This window comes from Desmodus rotundus, chromosome 9, assembly GCF_022682495.2.
Source record: "Desmodus rotundus isolate HL8 chromosome 9, HLdesRot8A.1, whole genome shotgun sequence".
NCBI classification, from domain to species: Eukaryota; Metazoa; Chordata; class Mammalia; order Chiroptera; family Phyllostomidae; genus Desmodus; species Desmodus rotundus.
In genome coordinates this window covers 83716997-83736361 of record NC_071395.1, presented here as the reverse complement: position 1 = coordinate 83736361, position 19365 = coordinate 83716997, and the positions used below count along the sequence as shown (strand labels likewise).

Here is a 19365-nt window from a genome sequence, read left to right as displayed (position 1 = left end):
ATAATGACAGTGGATTGAGACATATCAAAGGTATTTAAAAAATCCTTAAGTATATAATGCCACCCCAAACAACACAAAACAAAAAGATGCCTCCCTCACCCCAATCCAAAGTCACCTGTCACCGTTGATGTTGCTAAGGAACCACGTCATTATTCTGAAAATCGGTAAGTCATGGGAAAGAAGTGAGTGTTTCCCATGCTTTTCCTACATGGACCATACTGTTGGATAACCAACAAGTTGGTCAGGAGAAAACTCTCCTTTTTGAAAGTATTTCAGCTAATAAATCAAGGCAGAATTATAACATTTGACGGTCTCAATTTTGCAACTCCTATTGAAATAATAGATCAGACAAGGACGGTCAACGGTCACATCCCAGTAGGAGACAGCCACACTTGATACCTTCTGATGAAAACACACAACACCGTCGAGGGAGTAATATCGTGGGAAAAAACCCCTCCAACCTGCATCTGATCAAGCTTCTCATTCTAAGTTCCAATTTACTGCAAATACAGTTTTCGGAGGCCCGTGTTCAATGGCCCCACCGGGAGACAATCAATGGAATCCAGGCTGTGGAAAATTCCATAGTACAAATGACTGAGATTCTTTATTCAATAAATTACTAGAAACAGAAAGAGAGCAAGGGAAGGGATGGAGAATCTATAGATCAGCTGAGACCTAAAAAAAAACCCCAACCAAATGTAATTCTGTGGATCTGAAAGCAAACAGACCAACTAGTAAGAGAAATGGTGTTGCCGCGGGGGGAATTCCACACCGATGGGGACTGTTGGTATGTTTTAGGCACAGGAATGATAATGTTTTAAATACTTTATAATATTTCTTTACAGCAATATTTATAGGTGAAAGGCTGCATCCTGGGAGTTGCTTCAAACTGTTGCAGGGGATGGGCAGAAGGCTGGAAAGTAAACGGAACACACGCGGCTGTGAATGGGTTTGTTACAGGCCTCCCCCTACTTTCTAGATGTTTGAAGTATTTTTTGATGAAAAGGGGGAACGTCCATTTTCACTGGAGGTCTGCAGGGGACAAACACTGCTTTTTTCTCCCTGTGATACTGAGGCCAAAGAAGCAAGAAACAGAATCCCTGCTCGTATGCATTTGTACTTAGAAAAAAATCAAGTTACCTTTATTATTTTAATTTAAGCCAACGGACACGTTTTCTTCTTAATGCAAGAAAACGTTCAGGCTCTGGAGCTTGAATCTGAGCTCTGCTGTTCCTCTGACTTGGAACAAGTCACTTGCTTCTTGTGCCTCGGTTTCTTCTTCTGTAAGATGGGGTGATGACAGTAACACTTCTCGGGGCTCTTCTGCAGCTGGCGTGGGAGAAGAAGGCGAGTGTAGCCCTCGCATCCCGCGTGGCATGTAGAAAGCGCCCCGTAAGTGCGAGCTCTTCTTACTTTTCTGCTGGTTCTGCGCTCAAGGTATCTGGGCAGTTCACTCCCGCTGACTTGGATTGAGCGGCTCTTGGGTGCTGGGCACTGACCAGGCTTGGGTGGGCATCTGCAGCCTCCTCTTCTTCTGGGTCATAATGGGTCATTGCCCTAACTGTCCTGACAATTTGGCTGTCCTTCTCCGCCCTCCAGGAGACCTTTGTCTTAGAAGCTTGCAGCCCAGCCCTCCCATATGTGGGAGAAAACTTAGAATTGGCAGCAGAAGCTAATTGTTCCCTGCTCACTCCTCAGCATGAGTTGGGCCTTCCCCTTTTCTCCCTGCTTCCCCCAGAGTCCCAATTAACAGGCTTTGCAGCCGGTCAGGCTGCCAACACTCAGCCACGCCACCTGCCCCAGGACAGCCCACTCTGCCTTGGTGCCCCACCGGCCTGGGATGTGAGGGCTGTGACCTGGGCGTGTCCAGCTCTGGCCCACTCCCTCTTTGTCTGCTTAGAATCTGAGACCAAGGACCTAATGGAGTGAATCAACACTAACCCTGAGTAACAAGAGCAGGCCCAGAGACGGCCGAGAGAACCCCTAACCCTCAGCTTGCAGGCCATCTTTTTGTGATTTAATCTCAGTCCCTTCCTGCCCAGCCACCCCCAACTTGCAGTCATAATGGCCGAAGCTGCTAGTCCTAGAAATAATCTCGGTTGTTGCACATGTGCAGACACGGCACAGAGCGGGTACGGGAACCTTCCCAAAGTGTCTGTGATCACCAGATCCCTGGGCTCAAAGCCAGAGCCTGCAGTTACCCCCGGTCCTGGCCTGGTCCCGGTCCCAGCTGGCTTCCTGCCGCATGCTCCTCAGGTGCTCTGCCTCCCCTCCTGCTTGCCCCAGGCTGCGGGGGTCCCGCTGTAAATGTGGTGTAGACCATGCTCCTTGCTCCTCGGGAGGTGAGAGGAGGGGCCAGGAGTGGGGTTCGGCTCTGGGTTCTAGGGGGGATGGTTGAGCAGTCCTGGCTTTTAGCACAGTTACAATGACAGCAAACATACTGCCGCCACCATCACCGTCACCCCTGCTGCTATTGGTGCTGCGGGCACTGCTCTCACGGCTGCTGCCTCTACTGTTGGCCACGGGCTGAGTCATTTCTCCCTACACGGGTACATCGAAGTCCTGACCCCCAGGCCCTCAGAATGAGACTGTATCTGGAGACAGTCTTTACGGAGGCAATTAAGTTAACGTGAGGTGGTTAGGGTGGGCCCTACTCCAGTCTGACTGCTGTCCTAAGAAGAGATTTGGACACACAGACACGCACAGAGGGACAACTGCAGGAGGACACAGGGAGAAGACGGCCGTGTACAAACCGAGACAGAGGCCTCAGAAGAAACCAACCCTGCCGACACCTTGATCTTAGACTTCCCGCCTCCAGAACTGTGAGAAAACGGTTTCTGTCATTCTGCAGTCTGTGATACTTTGTTCCGACAGCCCGAGCAAATGAATACATTTCTGTTATGCTATTACCACAGTCATTTTCAGAGCACTTGTTACGTGTTTGTCATTGTGCTCAACAGATCACAAATATTATCTCATTTAGTCCTCACACAGCCCTAAGGGATACACACTATTATCTTCTTTGCTGGCAAGAGAGGGAACAGAGTTTATTTTCGTTCCCCAGCAGCTAGAACAGTAAATAACGTCGGGCTCAATAAATATTGAAATACTTATTGAAGGAAGCTCTGAGAGATTACAGCACTTGTCCGGGGAGCCAGCAAGAGGAAGACCTGGGATTTCAACCCAAGTCTGTGAGAGTCCTAGTCCTGTGCCCTTCACGCAGGGTGGGGTCAAGTCCAGCCCAAGGACACGTGACCCAGCAGGACACCTGTAAGAGCCACAGCGTGGTGGTACGATGTGGGTTCTGGATTTTTATGCGTGAAACAAACCCAGTTTTGTTTATAAGCCAGTGCCCCTGCCCTGGGTCGCAGCCTCGGTAGTGTCTGTGCCCCCCGTGGTCTGTACCTGTCCTTGGAGAGAGTCCTCGTGCCCTTTGCCTTGATCACGAGTGTCTGGCTTGAACCAGTGATTTCAGAGACAGAGGGGGGACCGCCTGCTGCCGCGTCCCTCCCCTGTGGCTGCCCTCTCGCGTCTCTCAGCTTCCTCTTGGGACAAGGACAGGCCTCACGTACCTTGTAGCCTTGGTTGATGCCGTTGATGAACTGGGGGCTGGGGGCATTCCAGGTGAATCGGATGGTCGTGGAATTGGTGGCTTCGGCATGCACGTTGCCCGGAGGGACCGTGGGGACTGGAGGAGAGCAGAGGGTGGGGTGGGGTGGAGGGGCCCAGTCAGTCTGTCTTGCCCAGTGAGGTAGAGAAAACACGGGGGTGGGTCTGCAGACCCTGCTTGGCCCCCATCGTCTGTCCTCTCTTCCCTGGCTGGGTAGACGCCAGATGCCCTCTTCCTCTTGGTTGGTTTGCATGAATAAAACTTGTCCGACCCATCTCATTGGGGGCTGATAAAGGAAAGTCATGGATATGACAATGCCTGGGGTGGCGTTTGGGGCCAATGCTTAATGTAAGCTGTTTTACCATCCAGTTAATGTGAACGTTCGCAGAAGGTCCCTGTACCCCTGAAGCCTCTGCCTTCATCACGCTCCCCTCCAACCTCTTCCTCTTCTCCGCAGGCTCCCCACCCCACGGGGTAGCTGGGCACACCCACCTCCCTGCAGTGTCCACTCGGTGACTTTGCCGCTGTAGACACCCAGCCCGGCGCTGTTGTAGGCGGCCACCTCGATCTCGTAGTTGGTCCAGATGATGAGGTCCTCCAGCAGCAGGTTGTTGACATCAGCATCCGTGATGTTCTTGAACTGGTACCCGACAGGCAGCCCGGCCAGGCAGTACCTGAGGGGAGGAAGCCGGGACGCCAGCGGATCAGCGTCAGCATGCATGCCTCGTGCCGGGGAAACAGTCTGTGATGGTGGAAATGTTCCAAATCCGTGCTGTCCTATACGGGAGCCACTAGCGACAGTGGCTGCTGAATGCTTGAATGTGACTAGTGCCACTGAGGAACTGTATTTATTTTTAATTAATTTAAACAGCCACAGTGTCTGGGCTATCCTTTCTTGATGGGGGAGGAGGGGTCAGCTTTGAGGGGTCACTGATGGGAGAGCTGTCTCCAAAGGTTGGGCTCATTTTCTTTCTCCCTCTAATACAGTGGCTGGTTGGCTCTCTCTCTCTCTCCCTTTCTTCATCCTCAACTGAGGATGTGCTTATCGATTTTAGAGAGAGGGGAACCGAGAGAGGGAGAGAGGCAGAAACATCAACCATTTGCCTCTCGCCTGTGCCCCAGTGGGGGACTGAACCTGCAAGCCAGGCATGTGCCCTGACCAGGAACCCAACCTGGGACTTTTCAGCATATAGGACAATGCTCCAACCACATTAGTCAGGCTCACCCTTTGAATGATCACTCACTTAGGTAGAGAGAAAAAAACCTGAGGCTACCTACTCTAGCCAAGTCCACCTGCCACTGGCAAACAGAACACATGGTGACGAAGAAGTGAAATCTATACAGGCAAATTTGGGGGGCTGGGGAGCTCACAACGCAAACTCACCTTAGATTCTAAGGAATGGAAAACTAGCGGCCCCCAGTGATTTTAAGGTAGCCCTTTGCCCTGTAGCAGGGCCTCTCAAAGCCTTGGTGGTCCCCAGCAACACCTGGAGGGCTTGTTGAAACACAGATGGCTGGGCCTGCCCCCAGCTCCCCATCCCAGTCGGGGGTGGGGCCTGCGAAGCTGCGTTTCTGTCACATTCTCAAAGTGCTGCTGCTGCTGCTGCCGGTCCAGGGACCCACTGTGGGACCACTGCCCTCCAGGTTCGCCAGAAACCCTCCCCAGGTGAGCCGCTAATGGAGCAGCCAAACCAACAAGACTTTCTTCCGAATTTTGGGAATCCTAATCCTGAGAGGGTCCACGCGTGGGAAAGGGACAGGCGAGCTCGCCTGGTGCTTCACAGCCAGCCAGAACTCGCAGTATTGATGGGCCTTCTCAGCAACGTCCAAGAACAGGCTAATGTTAACTGATGAGCGCTGGCTTTTAGTGACACGTAACAACTCTCTTTAAGGTTACCAGCCAAGTCCCCTCAGTCAAACGTAAACATAACAGTCTACAGACCTGGGCCCTGTTGTGCGGTGAGGACCTAAGAGAGGACTTCCGCTTCGTGACAGCTCTCGGCCCAGTGGGTGGCCCATCTGTGGTCCGTCCCCAGGGAAATCTGGCCTGACGTGGGCTATTCTTGGCTCCCAGGTGGATGCCCTTCCTGATAGTTAACTGCCTCCCCGTAGCCCCATTTCTTTGCAGCAGCCCTGGCATCAGCCTTGCCCACCCCCCAGCCTTTAGGAGATTATATTGTATCTGGTCTCTTAACTGTTCCCCTTGGTTTCCAAGGCTCTCACTACTGGAAGTTCTTCTAGATGTCTAACCTCAATCCTTCCTACCATACGGTAGGCATTTTTTATTGCTGGATCCTTGTTAGATGGAGAAGGAACCATGCATTTGCTGTTTTCCCATCCACTCCTAATACCCCCCCCCACCTGTTGTTCGCCCCAGGCTGTTCTCCTGTCTCCCCTGCCTCCCCTCCCACAAACACTGACCTGATGATGTAGCCCTTGAGGAGGCCGTTCTGGTGGTTCTCAGGAGGTGGCTGCCACTGGATCATGATGGACTGGTTAGTCCGGCCGCTGGCGATGACATTCTGCGGCGGGGCAGTTGGGGGCTCTTCGGGAAGGGAGACCCTGGAGAGGAGAACACCCAGGGTGGGTGGGTTTGTCCACTCTTAGTTCCGAGGGCAAACACAGGAGTGTCGTGGGATGCCAGGGGGCTGAGCCCTGCCCTGCTCTGTTTTTGGGTGACTGCACAATTGCTGTGTACTTTTGGGCACGTCACTTACCCTTCCTGAGCTTGTTTCCTTATCTGCTGAAGAAATACAATGAGGCTCCACGTGCCTGTTTTGTAAGTCTGGTTGGGGCACACATGATGCAATGTAGGTGTGAGTCTTTTGAAAACAAGGTAAAGCACCAGAAGCGTGTATTTTCTGTGTGGTTGAGGGATGTGGGCCTCAGTTTCCCATTTGTCAAAGAAGCAGCTGCCGGGGCTGATGACATCTGTCACAAGTATTCAAGTGTTCTGGAAGCAGGAGTGTTAAATCCTCGCTTCCCAGTTGCCAGTTGGTGGCGTCCTTTACTGGGCTTCCTTTACGCGCCCCTTCTCCTAAGCTGAGCCCAGGCTGGGGCCCGAGGGGGGGCAGCTGGGGGTGACATGGTATGTGGGTGACAGCCAGCCGTCCGCTGGCTTCCTGAAGCTGAGGGCTTGCATCTCTTCTCGGGCATTGCCGGGGGACACAGTGTTCTCCCTCAGTGTGTTTGTCATGTAACTGACATGCATGCACTAAAAACACAAGTTAATTATTTTTGATGGATGTCTTTCCCTTTCTCATGTTTTTATGACTCTGCTTTCTGACGGACAGCTTTCCAGAACATACGGCACAGGGAAGCCCGCCGTGAGGGTGACTTCACTTCCTTCTTGGTGACTCAGGGCCACTCGCGTGCACATTCATTAGGAAGATGGATCGGTGGAGCCCAAAGAACCGGAGAAGTTACGGGTGGTTTCCCCTGCATTCTGAGGCCTTTTCTCCCCTTCCTTTTTTTCAGTCTAATAGGTAGTATTTTATTCTGTTTGTCCAGGCTAATTGTTTTCATGGCTACCTCCTCTAGATTGGAAGGGAAAGTAGAGACCGTATACTATTAACTTGCATCCCTATGTAATGCTTTGCATATAGTTGTTACTTTATTATTGAATTTATTGGGGTGACATTGGTTAATAAAATTATATAGGTTTCAGGTACAGAGTTCTACAATAGATCATGTGTATGTTGTATTGTGTGTTCACCACCCAAAGTCAAGTCTCCTTCCGTCACCATTGATCCCCCTTCACCCTCTTCTTCCTCCCCCACCCTTCCCTCTGGTAGTCACCACACTGTCGTCTGTGTCTGTGAGTTTTACTTTCACCCGCCCCCTTTCTTATCGGGATTCTGCAGCTCCGCAGGACCGGGGCCATGTCCACGTCGGTCCCTGCACCGTCTCTAGTGGCCCAAACGTGGCCACTAGAGCACAGCAGGTGCTCAGCCAACAGGGAACGAGAAAGTTCTCCTGTAACTGCGCTCCATGCTAGGCTGCCGTCTGCCACTCTTCTCTCCGGCTGGAGTGCCGCGGCCCCTGGGGCATCCCCCTAGTGAAATCCAGAGACAGCTCGTGGGAACTGTGGCAAAACCACAGCGACCGACGGAAGCCAGAGGCCCGCGTACACACCCAAGAGTGCCTTGTCTCCCTTTCAGTATTAGTTTACTGATAAACAAGGTTTATGCCTGGGCCCTCGATTCTTTCCCAGTGGCCTCTGTGTCTGTTGTTATGCCTACATCATCCCGTGTGGGTCACTCCCATTCTGTGGTGCAGCTTGAGGTCAGGACGCATGGTGCCCCCAGCTTTGTTCTTTCTCGGGGTTGCTTTGACTATGTGGGGTCTTTGTGGCTCCATACAAATTTTAGGGGTTTTTTCCTGTTTCTGTGAAAAATGCCATTGGAATTTTGATAGGGCTTGCACTGAACTTATAGATGGCTTTAACATGGACATTTTTAACAATATTAATTCTTCTCAGTGGGGTAAGTATTGTCTCTTCAGTAAATAGTGGTGGGAACACTGAATAACCACATGCAAGAGAGTGAAAGTGGACCCCTATCTTACACCACTCGAAAAAATGAACTTGAAATGGGTTAAAGACCAAACATAGCAGCGGAAACCATAGAAGGCCTAGGAGAAAACACAGGGAGAAGTCTCCCTGCCATTGGTTTTGGCAGTGACTCCCTGCATGTGACAGCAAAAGCACAGGCAGCAAGAGCAAAAATAACAAGTGGGAGGACGTCGAACTAAAAAGCTTCTGCACAGCAAAGGGGGCCGGCAACGACATGGAAAGGGCCGCCTATGGGACGAGACAAAGTGTTGCAAACCCTGTATCAGATAAGGGGTTAGTATCCAAAACACACACAGAACGCACACAACTCAATAGCCAAAAAAACAGCAGCAACAACAGGAACAAAAAACCACCATTAAAAAATGGGCAGAGGAACTGAATAAGAAGACACGCAGATGGCCAACAGGTACATGAAAAGGTGCTCAACACGACCAATTATTGGGAAATGCAAATCAAAACCTCAATGCGATGTTACTTCACACGTGTTGAAATGACTATCATCAAAGAGACAAGAGATGCTGTGGGCGAGGACGTGGAGAAAAGGGAACCCTTGTGCACTGCTGGTGGGAATGCAAATTGATTCAGTGACTATGAAAAACAGTATGGAGTTTCTTCAAAACATTAAAAATAGAGCTACCATATGAGCCCGCCACCTCACTTCTGGATATATATCCATCCGAAGGAAATGAAAACAGAATCCTGAAGAGATATCCGCACCCCCGTATTCATTGAAACATTATTCATAATAGCTAAGACATGGAAACAACCTAAGTGTCCATCAAAGAATGAATGAATAAAGATGTGGCACACACACGTGGAATCTAAAAAAGCTGAAGTCAGAGAAACAGAGAGTAGACTGGTGGTTAGCAAGGGCTGGGGAGGGGGGTAAATGGGGAGATATCAGTCAGGGGGTGCAAACTTCCAGTTGTAAGATTAACAAGTTCGGGTCATCTCATGGGCACGTGGGGATTACAGCTAATAATACTGTGTGCTCGAAAGTTGCTCAGAGAGTGGATACGAAATGTTCTCACCATAAAAAGAAAGGGTAATAGGTAATGGGATGGAGGTGTTAGCTAACTATGGGTGGTGTCATTTTGCAACATATGACTGTATCAAATCAACAGGCTGTACACCTTAAACTTACACAATGGTGTATGTCAATTACACATCAATAAATCTGAAAAAAATAAAACCAAACATAAAAAGTACAGAGCAAAGCGCACGGTTTTGGCACATGCAATCCCTGTTGTCATTCTGACCTCTTGATGTCTCATTCTCATTAGAGGTGGCCGCTCCTCGGGGTGGAGGTGGCTGGAATGCGCCTCCTACATAAGTGGGTTTGGCTGTGTGATGTTTTAAAATGGATGACCTGCTGTTTTTATTCAATTCCCATCGTTATAAGAAAGCTGTGTGGAAAGCCTAATAGGGCTGGCATCATGCAAGGCGCTGGCTAGGGGGATGGGAGCAGACCCCACCTCCCTCCAGCAGCCTGAGGGCATGCCAGGCAGAGCATGTGAGTCTTTGAACTCGCCTAGCTCGCAGCTGGTGGGACAGCTAAATTTGGTTGGTGCTCGCGCTCCTAGCCTGCTCACAGCGCTTCTCTCTGCTTCTCTCTCTGCTAAGGCCTCATTTCATCCTTACCACATGCCTATGAGGCAGGAGGGAGTGTTGTTCCCCCATCCTGTAGATGCAGAGCCTGAGGCCTGGAGAGCTCCAAGACAACCAGCCAGGCCCTGCTGGGCAGCCTAGCCCCACTCTGCCATATTGGATTTGGCAACAGGCAGCCCCTCTCGGCCCCTCCCTCAGCCAGAGTCACTGAGACCTCTCTCTCACCTCTCCGTGTCTTTGCTGAATTGTCCTTTCCCCACGTCGTTGACGGCACAGAGACGGAACTGGTAGGAGCGCGCGGGAACCAAGCCCTTGACCATCACTGAGGTAGCCTCGGGGTCCACGCTGGCCAGGAGCACGGTCCAGGGGGCGTCTACAGGGATGGAGGGTGGAGGCAAGGTGGGCATCCTGGGGACCATGCTTCTCACTCCTGGTTCCCAGCAGGGGTCCACCCTCATTTGTGGCTAGCACAGGCCATCACCTTGGTCCAGCGGAGGCCAGTCACGTCATGTTTTAGGTCCCCTTAGCCTGTGTGTGTGGGGGGGTGGGGTGGGTATGGAGGGTGCCGGGGGTCAGCAGAGCTCATGGGAACTGAGAAGCATTGGTCCTTCCACCTTTTTCCCCCTTCAAATCGATGAGCTCTACGCAAACTGTATATAAAAATGTTCAAATGTTGCCTGCTAATTTTGGAGTTCATAGCCCGGGGACTTGGAGGATAAAAAGGAAAAGAATCCCCACGGTCTAGAGGCTGCTGGTGTGGCAGGCCCAGCCCGAGTGCTGCACCTCCCGGGTGTCTTGTCACAGCTGTCACAGCGACCCCAGGGGGCAGATTCATCCTCTGATAGCTGAGGAAGCTGAGGCTTCCAGAGGGAGGGGGCAGCTCAAAAGCAGAGTAGTAGGAAGTGGGGTGCTGGAATCCAGCTGGCTCATGCGGCCCCACATGCCCCGCCCTGCCGGCCGCGGTGGAGCTGAGCCTTACTGTTCTCTGACATCTCCAGGACGTAGCGGAGCAGGGGGCTGTTGCCGTCGAAGGGCTTGGCCCACGTCAGGTTGATGGCCCGCCTCTCTGAGGTGCTGAGAGTTGCCACTGGGTGCTCGGGGGCATGAGGCAGTTGCCTGGGGGAGAGACATGTGGTGGGCCCCAGGTGAAGTCTCAGACAGGACTGGGACTGAACCTCCAGGATACCTGGTGCTCAGCCATAAAACTTGCCCTCAGGGCCCTGGCTGGTGTGGCTCAGTGGATTGAGCGCCAGCCTTCGAATCAAAGGGTTGCTGGTTTGATTCCCAGTCTAGGGCACATGCCTGGGTTGTGGGCCAGCTCCCCAGTTGGGGGTGTGTGAGAGGCAACCACACATTGATGTTTCTCTCCCTCTCTTTCTCCTTCCCTTCTCTCTCTAAAAAATAAATAACCTCCCCTTCTCTAAAGAATAAATGAATTAAGTCTTTAAAAATTTTAAAACAAAACAGAAAACTGGCCTTTGGGCCATCTACTTGCAGATCTTTCTCTCTGGCATTGGAGCCCACCTGTCCAAAGCCATACCCAGACTCCCCTGCTCTTGCAGGGGCCCCAACCTGGAAGGATGCGTGGGCGTGCCGTGAGAGAAGGTGTGTGGTCCCAGGTCACCTGGTGGCCTGCCAAAATGTGGCTTCTCATTGCTGCCTGCACCTGTTTGCTCAGGGCCTGGGCAGGTGGCTCTTACCTGACTCGCAGGTGTGCACTGCGAGAGTCGTTGCCCCCGGCTGACACTACCCGGCAGGTGTACGTGCCGATGTCCCCCGACCACGTCTGTGAGATGTGCAGGGAGCCGTTTTTGTCCAGGCGGATGCGGGGGTTGTTCTCCGTGCCCAGGGTGGCCCCGTCCTTCTCCCAGACGTACCTGAGTAAGAAGAACCAGTAAGTAAAGAGAGGTAGGGAAGGAGGGGTGCTCTCTGCCCAGGCTGCTCTGCAGGAGAGAGTTTCGAGGGTGGGTAGGAGGCAGTCTGAGGCCAGTCTCAGCAAGGGCACTGGGCGGGGTGCTGTCCGTCATCCCTGCTGGGTGGGTGTGTGTCGGGGGAGAGTTAACACCGTGTCTTTACCGCTCATTTACACCTTCAGTTCAGGTCTAGGTCAAAGCCTTTATGTTTTTAGCCGGAAGCCATTGCCTGGCAGCCTGTACAAAAGATCTGGCAAAAAGGTATTCTTCCCAAAAGGTTAACAGATGACAGCTGGAAAAAGAATGCAAGCTTCCGCATAGACCACATTCTGGAATTAGTTTTATGAGGAGAATCATTAGATCGATGCATCACTGTGACAAAATGACTTTCGTGACCAAAAAAATCTCTTTAGCTCCGCTCAGTCCGTAGGAAGGGGGGACTTGAGGAATTACACATGTGCCTGTGTCTGACAATAAGAGACATCTTCTCTGGAATTGTTCTGCAGGAAATACAACCCTCATTGCCCTTAACACACATGGGTGCCAGGTCTCCCCCGCATCCAAGGTCGATCAGGGTGCCCAGCGCCAGGGGAGGGAATGGGGTGGGGACTGAGATGCTTTGCAAATAACCCATCACCTACTCTCCTGGGTGACAGGGTGGTAGGCCCGAGCCACAGGGTCCTAGAACTCTCTGGGTTAAGAGAAGGTAAGACTGCTAAGGAGAATGAGGCTGTAATATTTTTAACCTATTTAAAAATTAGAAAAGTAGCAAGTACAGAAAACAACAAAGGAAAAAGGAGAACTGAAAAGTTTTCCCATAACGGGAGACCATGATTAACATTTGTGTGTACATCTTCTAGACCCTTCTGGCCTCCCCCATGGGCTGCTGCTCTGCTCTGGACTCAGCACCCCCTGAGTCCATTCACCAGCACTGTGGTCCTGGGCATGTTTATTAACCACGCCGTGCCTCAGTTTCCTCATCTGTCCTAGGAGGAAAATAACACCACCCGCCTCACAGGGCTGCTGTAAGGACTGTGAGAGTTCGTACCAAATATTTAGAATAGGTTAGCTGTTATTGTTTCCGGATGCAGCGATCTATCTGTGGACCGAAACCAGGCCCCATGCACACCTGATGAGCTCAGGGCAGGCCGGCACGGCGGGCGGCCTCACACACTCAGGGATGGAGAGTAACCACACAGGACGGTCTGGACAGAAACAGTCCTAATGAAGAGCAGGTCAGGGGGAGGAGTTTCGTCCTGGGCCTGTAGCTTCCCTGACAGAGGTCGATCTTTACCTTAAGTGAGCCAGTCTGTTATCTTTTTGCATCTCAGGTGACATACACCTTTGAAATGCCAGAGTGATTTTCTTTCCCAGACCCCTCAGGGCACGGCCAGCTCACCAGAGCAGGAGACCACAGACCCCTCATTGCTTTCCTGCGGGCTGCGCACTGCCTCCCCGAGCTGTACGCGCTAATTGTTAATCACCCCGCCCACCAATGTAACAGAAGCCTGTGTCCCTTTGTTCCACTTTTTACCCAATCCCAGAGGTTTCCCCACTTTGCCTTCTCGCACCCCCTTAATCTACCACCAATGGATTTCATGTGACCCTCCTTAAACTTCCTCCTTTGATTCTAATGTATAAAATAAGCTGCGAAACGGCGAATCTCCGGAGCATTTTCTCAATCCATTGAGACTTTGCTTCCCGGCAATTGTCAATTTGGCTCAACTAAACTCGTAAGAATTCTCTACAGGTTTGGATGTTTCTTACTTCAATATATCCATCCATCCATTGCTTTCTCCACCCAATATAATATCATAAACTTGTTAACGAGGCATTTCCATCCCATGGTTTCTGTCAGCGGCTTCAAATACGGATGCTCTGTAATTGATCCCGTAAAGCTGGGGTCCAGGTTAGCTCCTGGTTTTCTGACATTATAGTTAATGCTGTAATGAACAGCCTTGCAGCAAGACACTTACACACATTCTAGGTCACTTCCTCAAGGACAGGTTCTCAGCAGTGCAATCAATCGCTGAGTTAACTTTTCAGGCTTTTTATACATATTTACACGTTGCCAAAAGCAATCACCTTCAATTCATCTCTAGAAAAGAATCATCCTTGCCAGCATTGAGGGGATGGGCAGAATTTTGCTTAAAAGCATATCGAGTTGCAGAGAGTGAATTCTGCTTAAGAAACCACCCATGGCAAGCAGACGTTCTTGGTCCCAAGATGTGGTGCCATAGGGAGGACACATCTCACCTGTGATGCATGTTTCTGGCAAAACAACTCAACTGGAATCGAATGGGCAGTTACTCGTAATTCGGAAGATAGGGGACAGGAGAACAATTGAACCGCACCACGGAAAAGTAGCTAGCCAAATGCAGAAGGCGGGGCAGCCCACGGGGGGTTGGCAACCTACGGCCCGCTGTCTGCTTGTATAAATAGTTTTATTGGAACACAGACATGCCCACTTGTTTCCATAATGTTAATGAGTATATTTGCATTGAACTTAGGCTAACACATTTCCAAAATAATCTGTAATTATATAGAGTAGTTGTGACAATGACCCTCAAAGCCTAAAATATTTACTCTCTGGTCCTTTACAAAAAATGTTTGCATGAACAACAATACAAAAAAATAGTTTGCCCCCCCCAAAAAAAGTTTGTAGACCTCTGTCTTGTAGAACTTGGTTTCTCCAACAAGTCTGTTGCGTGAAAACAAAATAAAGACAAAGATATAAATAAGGGCGGGGGTGGTGTGGAACAAGGGAGATGCACCAACCAAACACAATGTGTTCAGCCGACAACTGTGAAGACACCCTTGATTCAAGCAGGGTGACTGGAATGCAGACTGGTATTAACAGACCTCAGGGAACTGCTGTTTACTCTGTTAGGTGTGACGGGGGTACATGGTGGTTATGTTTAATGAAAAGTCCATTTCAGTAAGAAATGCACATTGACCTACGTAAGGGTGAAATTACATGTTGAGATCTGATTGTAAAATATTGTAGCCGTAAAAAATGTGTGTGGGAGACACATGAAACGCAATGAGCAAAATGCTGATAATCGTGAGGCCGAGAGACGGGTACAGGAGGGTTGATGATACATTTCCCTGTACTTTGGGGTATGTTTGAAAATTTCCATAGTAGAGTGTTAAAAACCCCGTCAGTTCATTTCTCTTCAGGTGAAACATTTCTGATGAGTGGCTTCCAGGCAGCCCCTCCGCTTGAAATAATATCAGATGGTCCTCAGGAAGTCAAAGATGTGCCCAGATATTTTGTTACAAGGACATTCATAATGATATTTCCTAATATTAGTAAGAATTTAGAAATGGCCCAAGTACCCAGCGTGAGGGAATTGGTAACATCAATCATATGGTATCCACAAAATGGGTGGCCGAATAATCATATAGTTGAGTTTACGCAGAAATATTTATTGATGAGGAAGAGTTTCACAACAGGTCCTTAAGGGAAAAAGCACATTCGTGAACATTGTGTTTCTAGTTTTACAAAATGGCATCTAAATATTGAAACATTACTGTCTCCAATGGAGAGAAACAGGCAAATGTGCTTTCCTTATTCTCTCTCTCCCTCTCCACTTCTTTGGCTTATCTGCACTTGCTGCTTTCCTCCTAAAATGGGCACCTATTAGCTGTATAATAAGAAGAACATCAATAGAATGTTGACTAATATTAATAGTGGCCGGAAGTAGATTGCTCAGATGGGGCCCAGAGCTAGAGCTGTCCAGCAGTTCCCCCCGCTGTGAGCCGCTGCCTGCTGGGCGCCACCCTGGACCCTGCCGCGTCTCGAGGACGCACAGTGCAGGAACAAGTGGCCAGCATGTTCGCCTGACGTGGCTGTTCGGGTCCTGTTGGCCTGTCCACTCAGGGAACCCCAGTGTGTCCAGGACCGAGTTTTCAATTCTGGTTACACATTAGAATCACCTTGGGACTTCTAAAAGATTCTGAAGTCCAGGGCCTACCCTGCCCCCAAGGCTCACCTCAGAAGGTGGAGGGCAGCCAGAAAGCCCCCCCCCCCAAGTCCCAGGAAGATAGGTGTGTGCATGTGTGGGGGGGGGTGAGAGTGGCCTTGGCCACATTGAATTTTGGGAGTACGAGGGACCAATTCTCTTCTCTGCTCCCACCTAGAAAAGACTGTCCTGGGTGGGCGGCTCCACTCTAAGGCGAGGCCCCTCCAGTGCACGGGCGCAGTGACCTCTGGTCACTGGGGTCCTGGAGTGCAGTCTGTGCGTATATTGTTTCGGTCCCCAAATCCCTTTGTTCATAAAGAATTGTGTACAGAACAAACAAAATGTGCAAGTGGCTTCCAATTTTCAGTAGATAACATTTTTATACATAAAAAAACCAATTTATTTTAGTGTTACTGAATTACTATAGCTTCTTGGCATAAAATTTTTCAATTAATGGGCGCTAAGATTATAGCTCCTATTTATTACAGGTCTGAGACCCACAGCAGTATTCTGTGGGGGGTGGTGTGGGTTCTCTTGGTTTCTAGAGCTGGCATATTAGTTTTTAAGACAAAAATCTAATAAACACAGGAATAAGCACATTCTGGGTGAGCTGTTGACAATGTTCTAGTCACATCTATGTGGTTTCAAGGCTCCTTTTTGCAGTTGTGCTGGCGCCACATGGTGACGGTCCGAAAGAGTCGATGTGGAATGTTAGATGAAGTGGTTTTCAAGCTGGGGCTCGACATGGATTCTCTGAGAATAAACGGGTTTCGGTCTAAACGTCTAGTACCCCTTAGGCCAACCGTGGCTTCCAGGGTCCCTGTGGTGTGGCGGTAGACTGTCACATGCCCAGCGGCCACCAGATGGCGCCCCAGGACGAAGTAGTCTCCTGTGGAGGGCCCCTTGCTCCAAGTGGCATCTGCCCTGCCTCTCCCAACTTCCAGGCCAGTTGTTTGTCAGTGGTATTGCCCATAAAATTCATAAGCAACATGGAGGGAAAATTTATTTCTAAGGAAGCAGTTAAAGTTTTTACTTAGCATTCCGGAGCTCCAAGGAGAGCCCAAAAGGTCAATTTTCTCCTGGTTTTAGTCCCCCAGGTGTCCTCATTCTGAGCTTTGGAGAGTCCTGGCTTTCCAGCCTTTCTTGGCTGCTCCTGGCCTGGGCTGCCTGTCCCAGGGGGCCTCTCCATCGGGTTCCACAGCTTGCTGCTGAGGTCCCGGCTCCTCTGGTGGATGGTGGGGGAGGCCTCGGTATGGGGCCTTTTCCCTCAAGGTGCCTCTCTGAGGGCTGCCCCAGGGCCCTCTCCTGCCCCAGCCCTATCACTTCTCCCGCACCTGTTCACTGAGACCTCTCTGCCGTCCCCTTAGTGAGTAGAGGGTCTGGGGGAGCCAGCAGCTCCCAATGACTCTTTCTCCCTCCTTCCTCCCTCCTGCACCCCAGCACTTCTAAGGTTGGGAGCCTGCCCGCCACCACTCTGCCCCAGAGCAGCCCACACCCCTTCCCTTTCCCTCTGGCCTCTGACACCGCCCTGTTTGATTCAGGCTTGCTCTGTCCCAAGGCATTTGCTCAGTGGGCCCGAAACCCCAGCACCAGCCCTGTGAATGGTCCCCCTAAGGATGTTCCTTGGCCCCCGGGCCATACTTAGCTCCTTGGTGTAGAAACCTGCCTAGCAGCCAGCTACCCCTACAGCTGCGCTTCCCCTTTGCCTCCCCGGGGCCACAGCAGAGGGAGTACCTGATGGTCACTCGGGGGTCGTGGGCCACGCCACACACCATGGAGGCCTGCGTACCCTTGATGACACTCTGGTCCTGGGGAGGCCTGGTGATGCGGGTCCGGGCTGAAAGACAGCAGGGCGTTGGCGCAGTGAGAAGGGGCGTGGGTTCCAGACTAAGGGCGGGAGCAGGTTGGGGGGAACGTGTCTGCGGGTGAACCAGCCTGTGCGGCTGCCTTTGTGGGCAGGGGGAGGGGGGCAGACCAACAGGTGAACAGGTAGGCCACAGTGAATGTCCCAGAACGTAAAAAAGAATGTGCTTCCATGATACCTGAATTCTTGGGAGCCATGTGCCTAGTGGGGGCTCATTTCATTTCGCTCCCACACATCCACGTGAGGGCTAAAAAGACGGAAACCTGAGGAGGATCAGGGTCGTATTCCCAGCACATCGGTGGTCCAGCCCAGGTAAAAAGAGGCTCGCCTGGTCCTGGGTCTAATGCATTGCCCAGCAGTAGGCCGCTGCCCCCCAGCCTAGACGGGAGGCCCACATGTATGTCTGCCTTGGGTGCGGGTCCCAGCAGGTGCAGTCTGAGAGCTGGAAAGGACTCGAGACGTTTCCTTAAAGCAGGGGTCAACAAAGGACAGTGTGGGGGTCAATCTGCCGGGGGGCGGGGGGCGGTGCTGGCTGGGTGAGCACGCTGTTACCGGAACACAGCCACGCCCCATGATCAATATCGTCTACAGCTGCTTTCTTGATGAAACAGAGGGGTTAGTGGAGGGGTTGCAACTATCTGGCCCACAAGCCTGGATACTTACCATCTGGTCGTTACAGAAAAAGTTTGCCGGTTTCTGACCTAAAGGATACGAAGACAGCTGTCCATAGTCACCTCTACGTTCTCTCCACTTGGCCAAGCACGGGCAGGAGCCCCCTCGATCACCCGGCACCAGCCACAGAACCTTGGCCTCCCTGGTCCCTCTCCTCTGAATTAATTTGTCTGAGTCCCTCTTGTAAGAAGCCCCTTAGCTGGACAGACAGGGGGATGTGGAGGTGCTGGTGGCGTGAGTGTGTGTTCTGTGGGGGGATCGAGTGTGCTCAGCACACTCTCACACAGAGATGTGTAACATGCTCCTGCTCTGCACACTCACCCCACACGACCAGGTCGGCCGAGGCTTCGTCGACCCCCCGAGAGTTGGTCGCCAAACAGGTGTAGGTCCCGGCGTCGGAGATGTGCGTGGGGCTGACAAGCAGGCTGCCCGACTCCAGGAGTGTGAAGCGGGGCAGCTGAACAGAGCCGCTGGCCAGGATGCGCTCCCCTGTGGGCAGCACGCAGTGGGTAGGCTCAGGCTGTAGCCCCTCCACCCCGTACTCTGAGGTTGCCCTGTACCCGGACCGCACACCTCACACCTCCTGCTCTGGGGTGGGTGGTGGCAGGCAGCCTCCAGGGGTTAGAAATGCTGGGAGTGCTGGGATGGGGGCGGTGACAGGGCTGCGGTGGGGGCTGAGGTTTCTGATTGGTGGCGGGCGCAAGGGCACCTGGTCACAGAGCGGGCAGCCTGGAGCCCAGGTCTCCTGTTGTCTCGCACCCACCACACTGTCTGCCCTTCACCAGAGATGGCCAGACACTGTTTCCTGTTGCAGCAGGCACCTGGGCTGTGGGGGGAGGGGCAGACAGCTCTGACAAGGTGGTGACGGGCATCCTGCAGAGGATGCTTCTGGAGGGTCACCTTCAGGGGGGTGGAGGGAAGTGAGGGGTGGGAGCAGCAAGGAGTGGAGGTTGGATGGAGAGGGACAGGGGACAGCTGTGGCCAGGACAGACCTCCCTGTGCAGTGGGACCTAGGGAGGCCTGGCACCTGGAGAATGAGAGAGAGGGACAGATGGAGAGAGACAGAGAGAGGGAACGTGCCATGTGTGAGAGAGCCTGAGAGTGCAGGTTTTTGTAACAGTCTATTTTACAGAAAACCCCACCTGCCTGTACAAGGGAAC

At 51.7% G+C, this 19365-nt stretch overlaps 1 protein-coding gene across 1 annotated transcript in view; it reads right to left on the bottom strand.

Annotated features, from left to right (window-relative positions):
* Nucleotides 1-19365, bottom strand: part of SDK2 (sidekick cell adhesion molecule 2) — a 244242-nt gene that overhangs the window by 56670 nt on the left and 168207 nt on the right. Inside the window, exons 11-18 of the mRNA XM_045182412.2 lie at nucleotides 18527-18694; nucleotides 17404-17506; nucleotides 11492-11668; nucleotides 10771-10907; nucleotides 10017-10164; nucleotides 6032-6172; nucleotides 4103-4284; nucleotides 3573-3688 (exon numbers count right to left, since the gene is read on the bottom strand). Coding sequence (XP_045038347.2) covers nucleotides 3573-3688; nucleotides 4103-4284; nucleotides 6032-6172; nucleotides 10017-10164; nucleotides 10771-10907; nucleotides 11492-11668; nucleotides 17404-17506; nucleotides 18527-18694 — 1172 coding nt within the window. The remainder of the gene's footprint in view (nucleotides 1-3572; nucleotides 3689-4102; nucleotides 4285-6031; nucleotides 6173-10016; nucleotides 10165-10770; nucleotides 10908-11491; nucleotides 11669-17403; nucleotides 17507-18526; nucleotides 18695-19365) is intronic.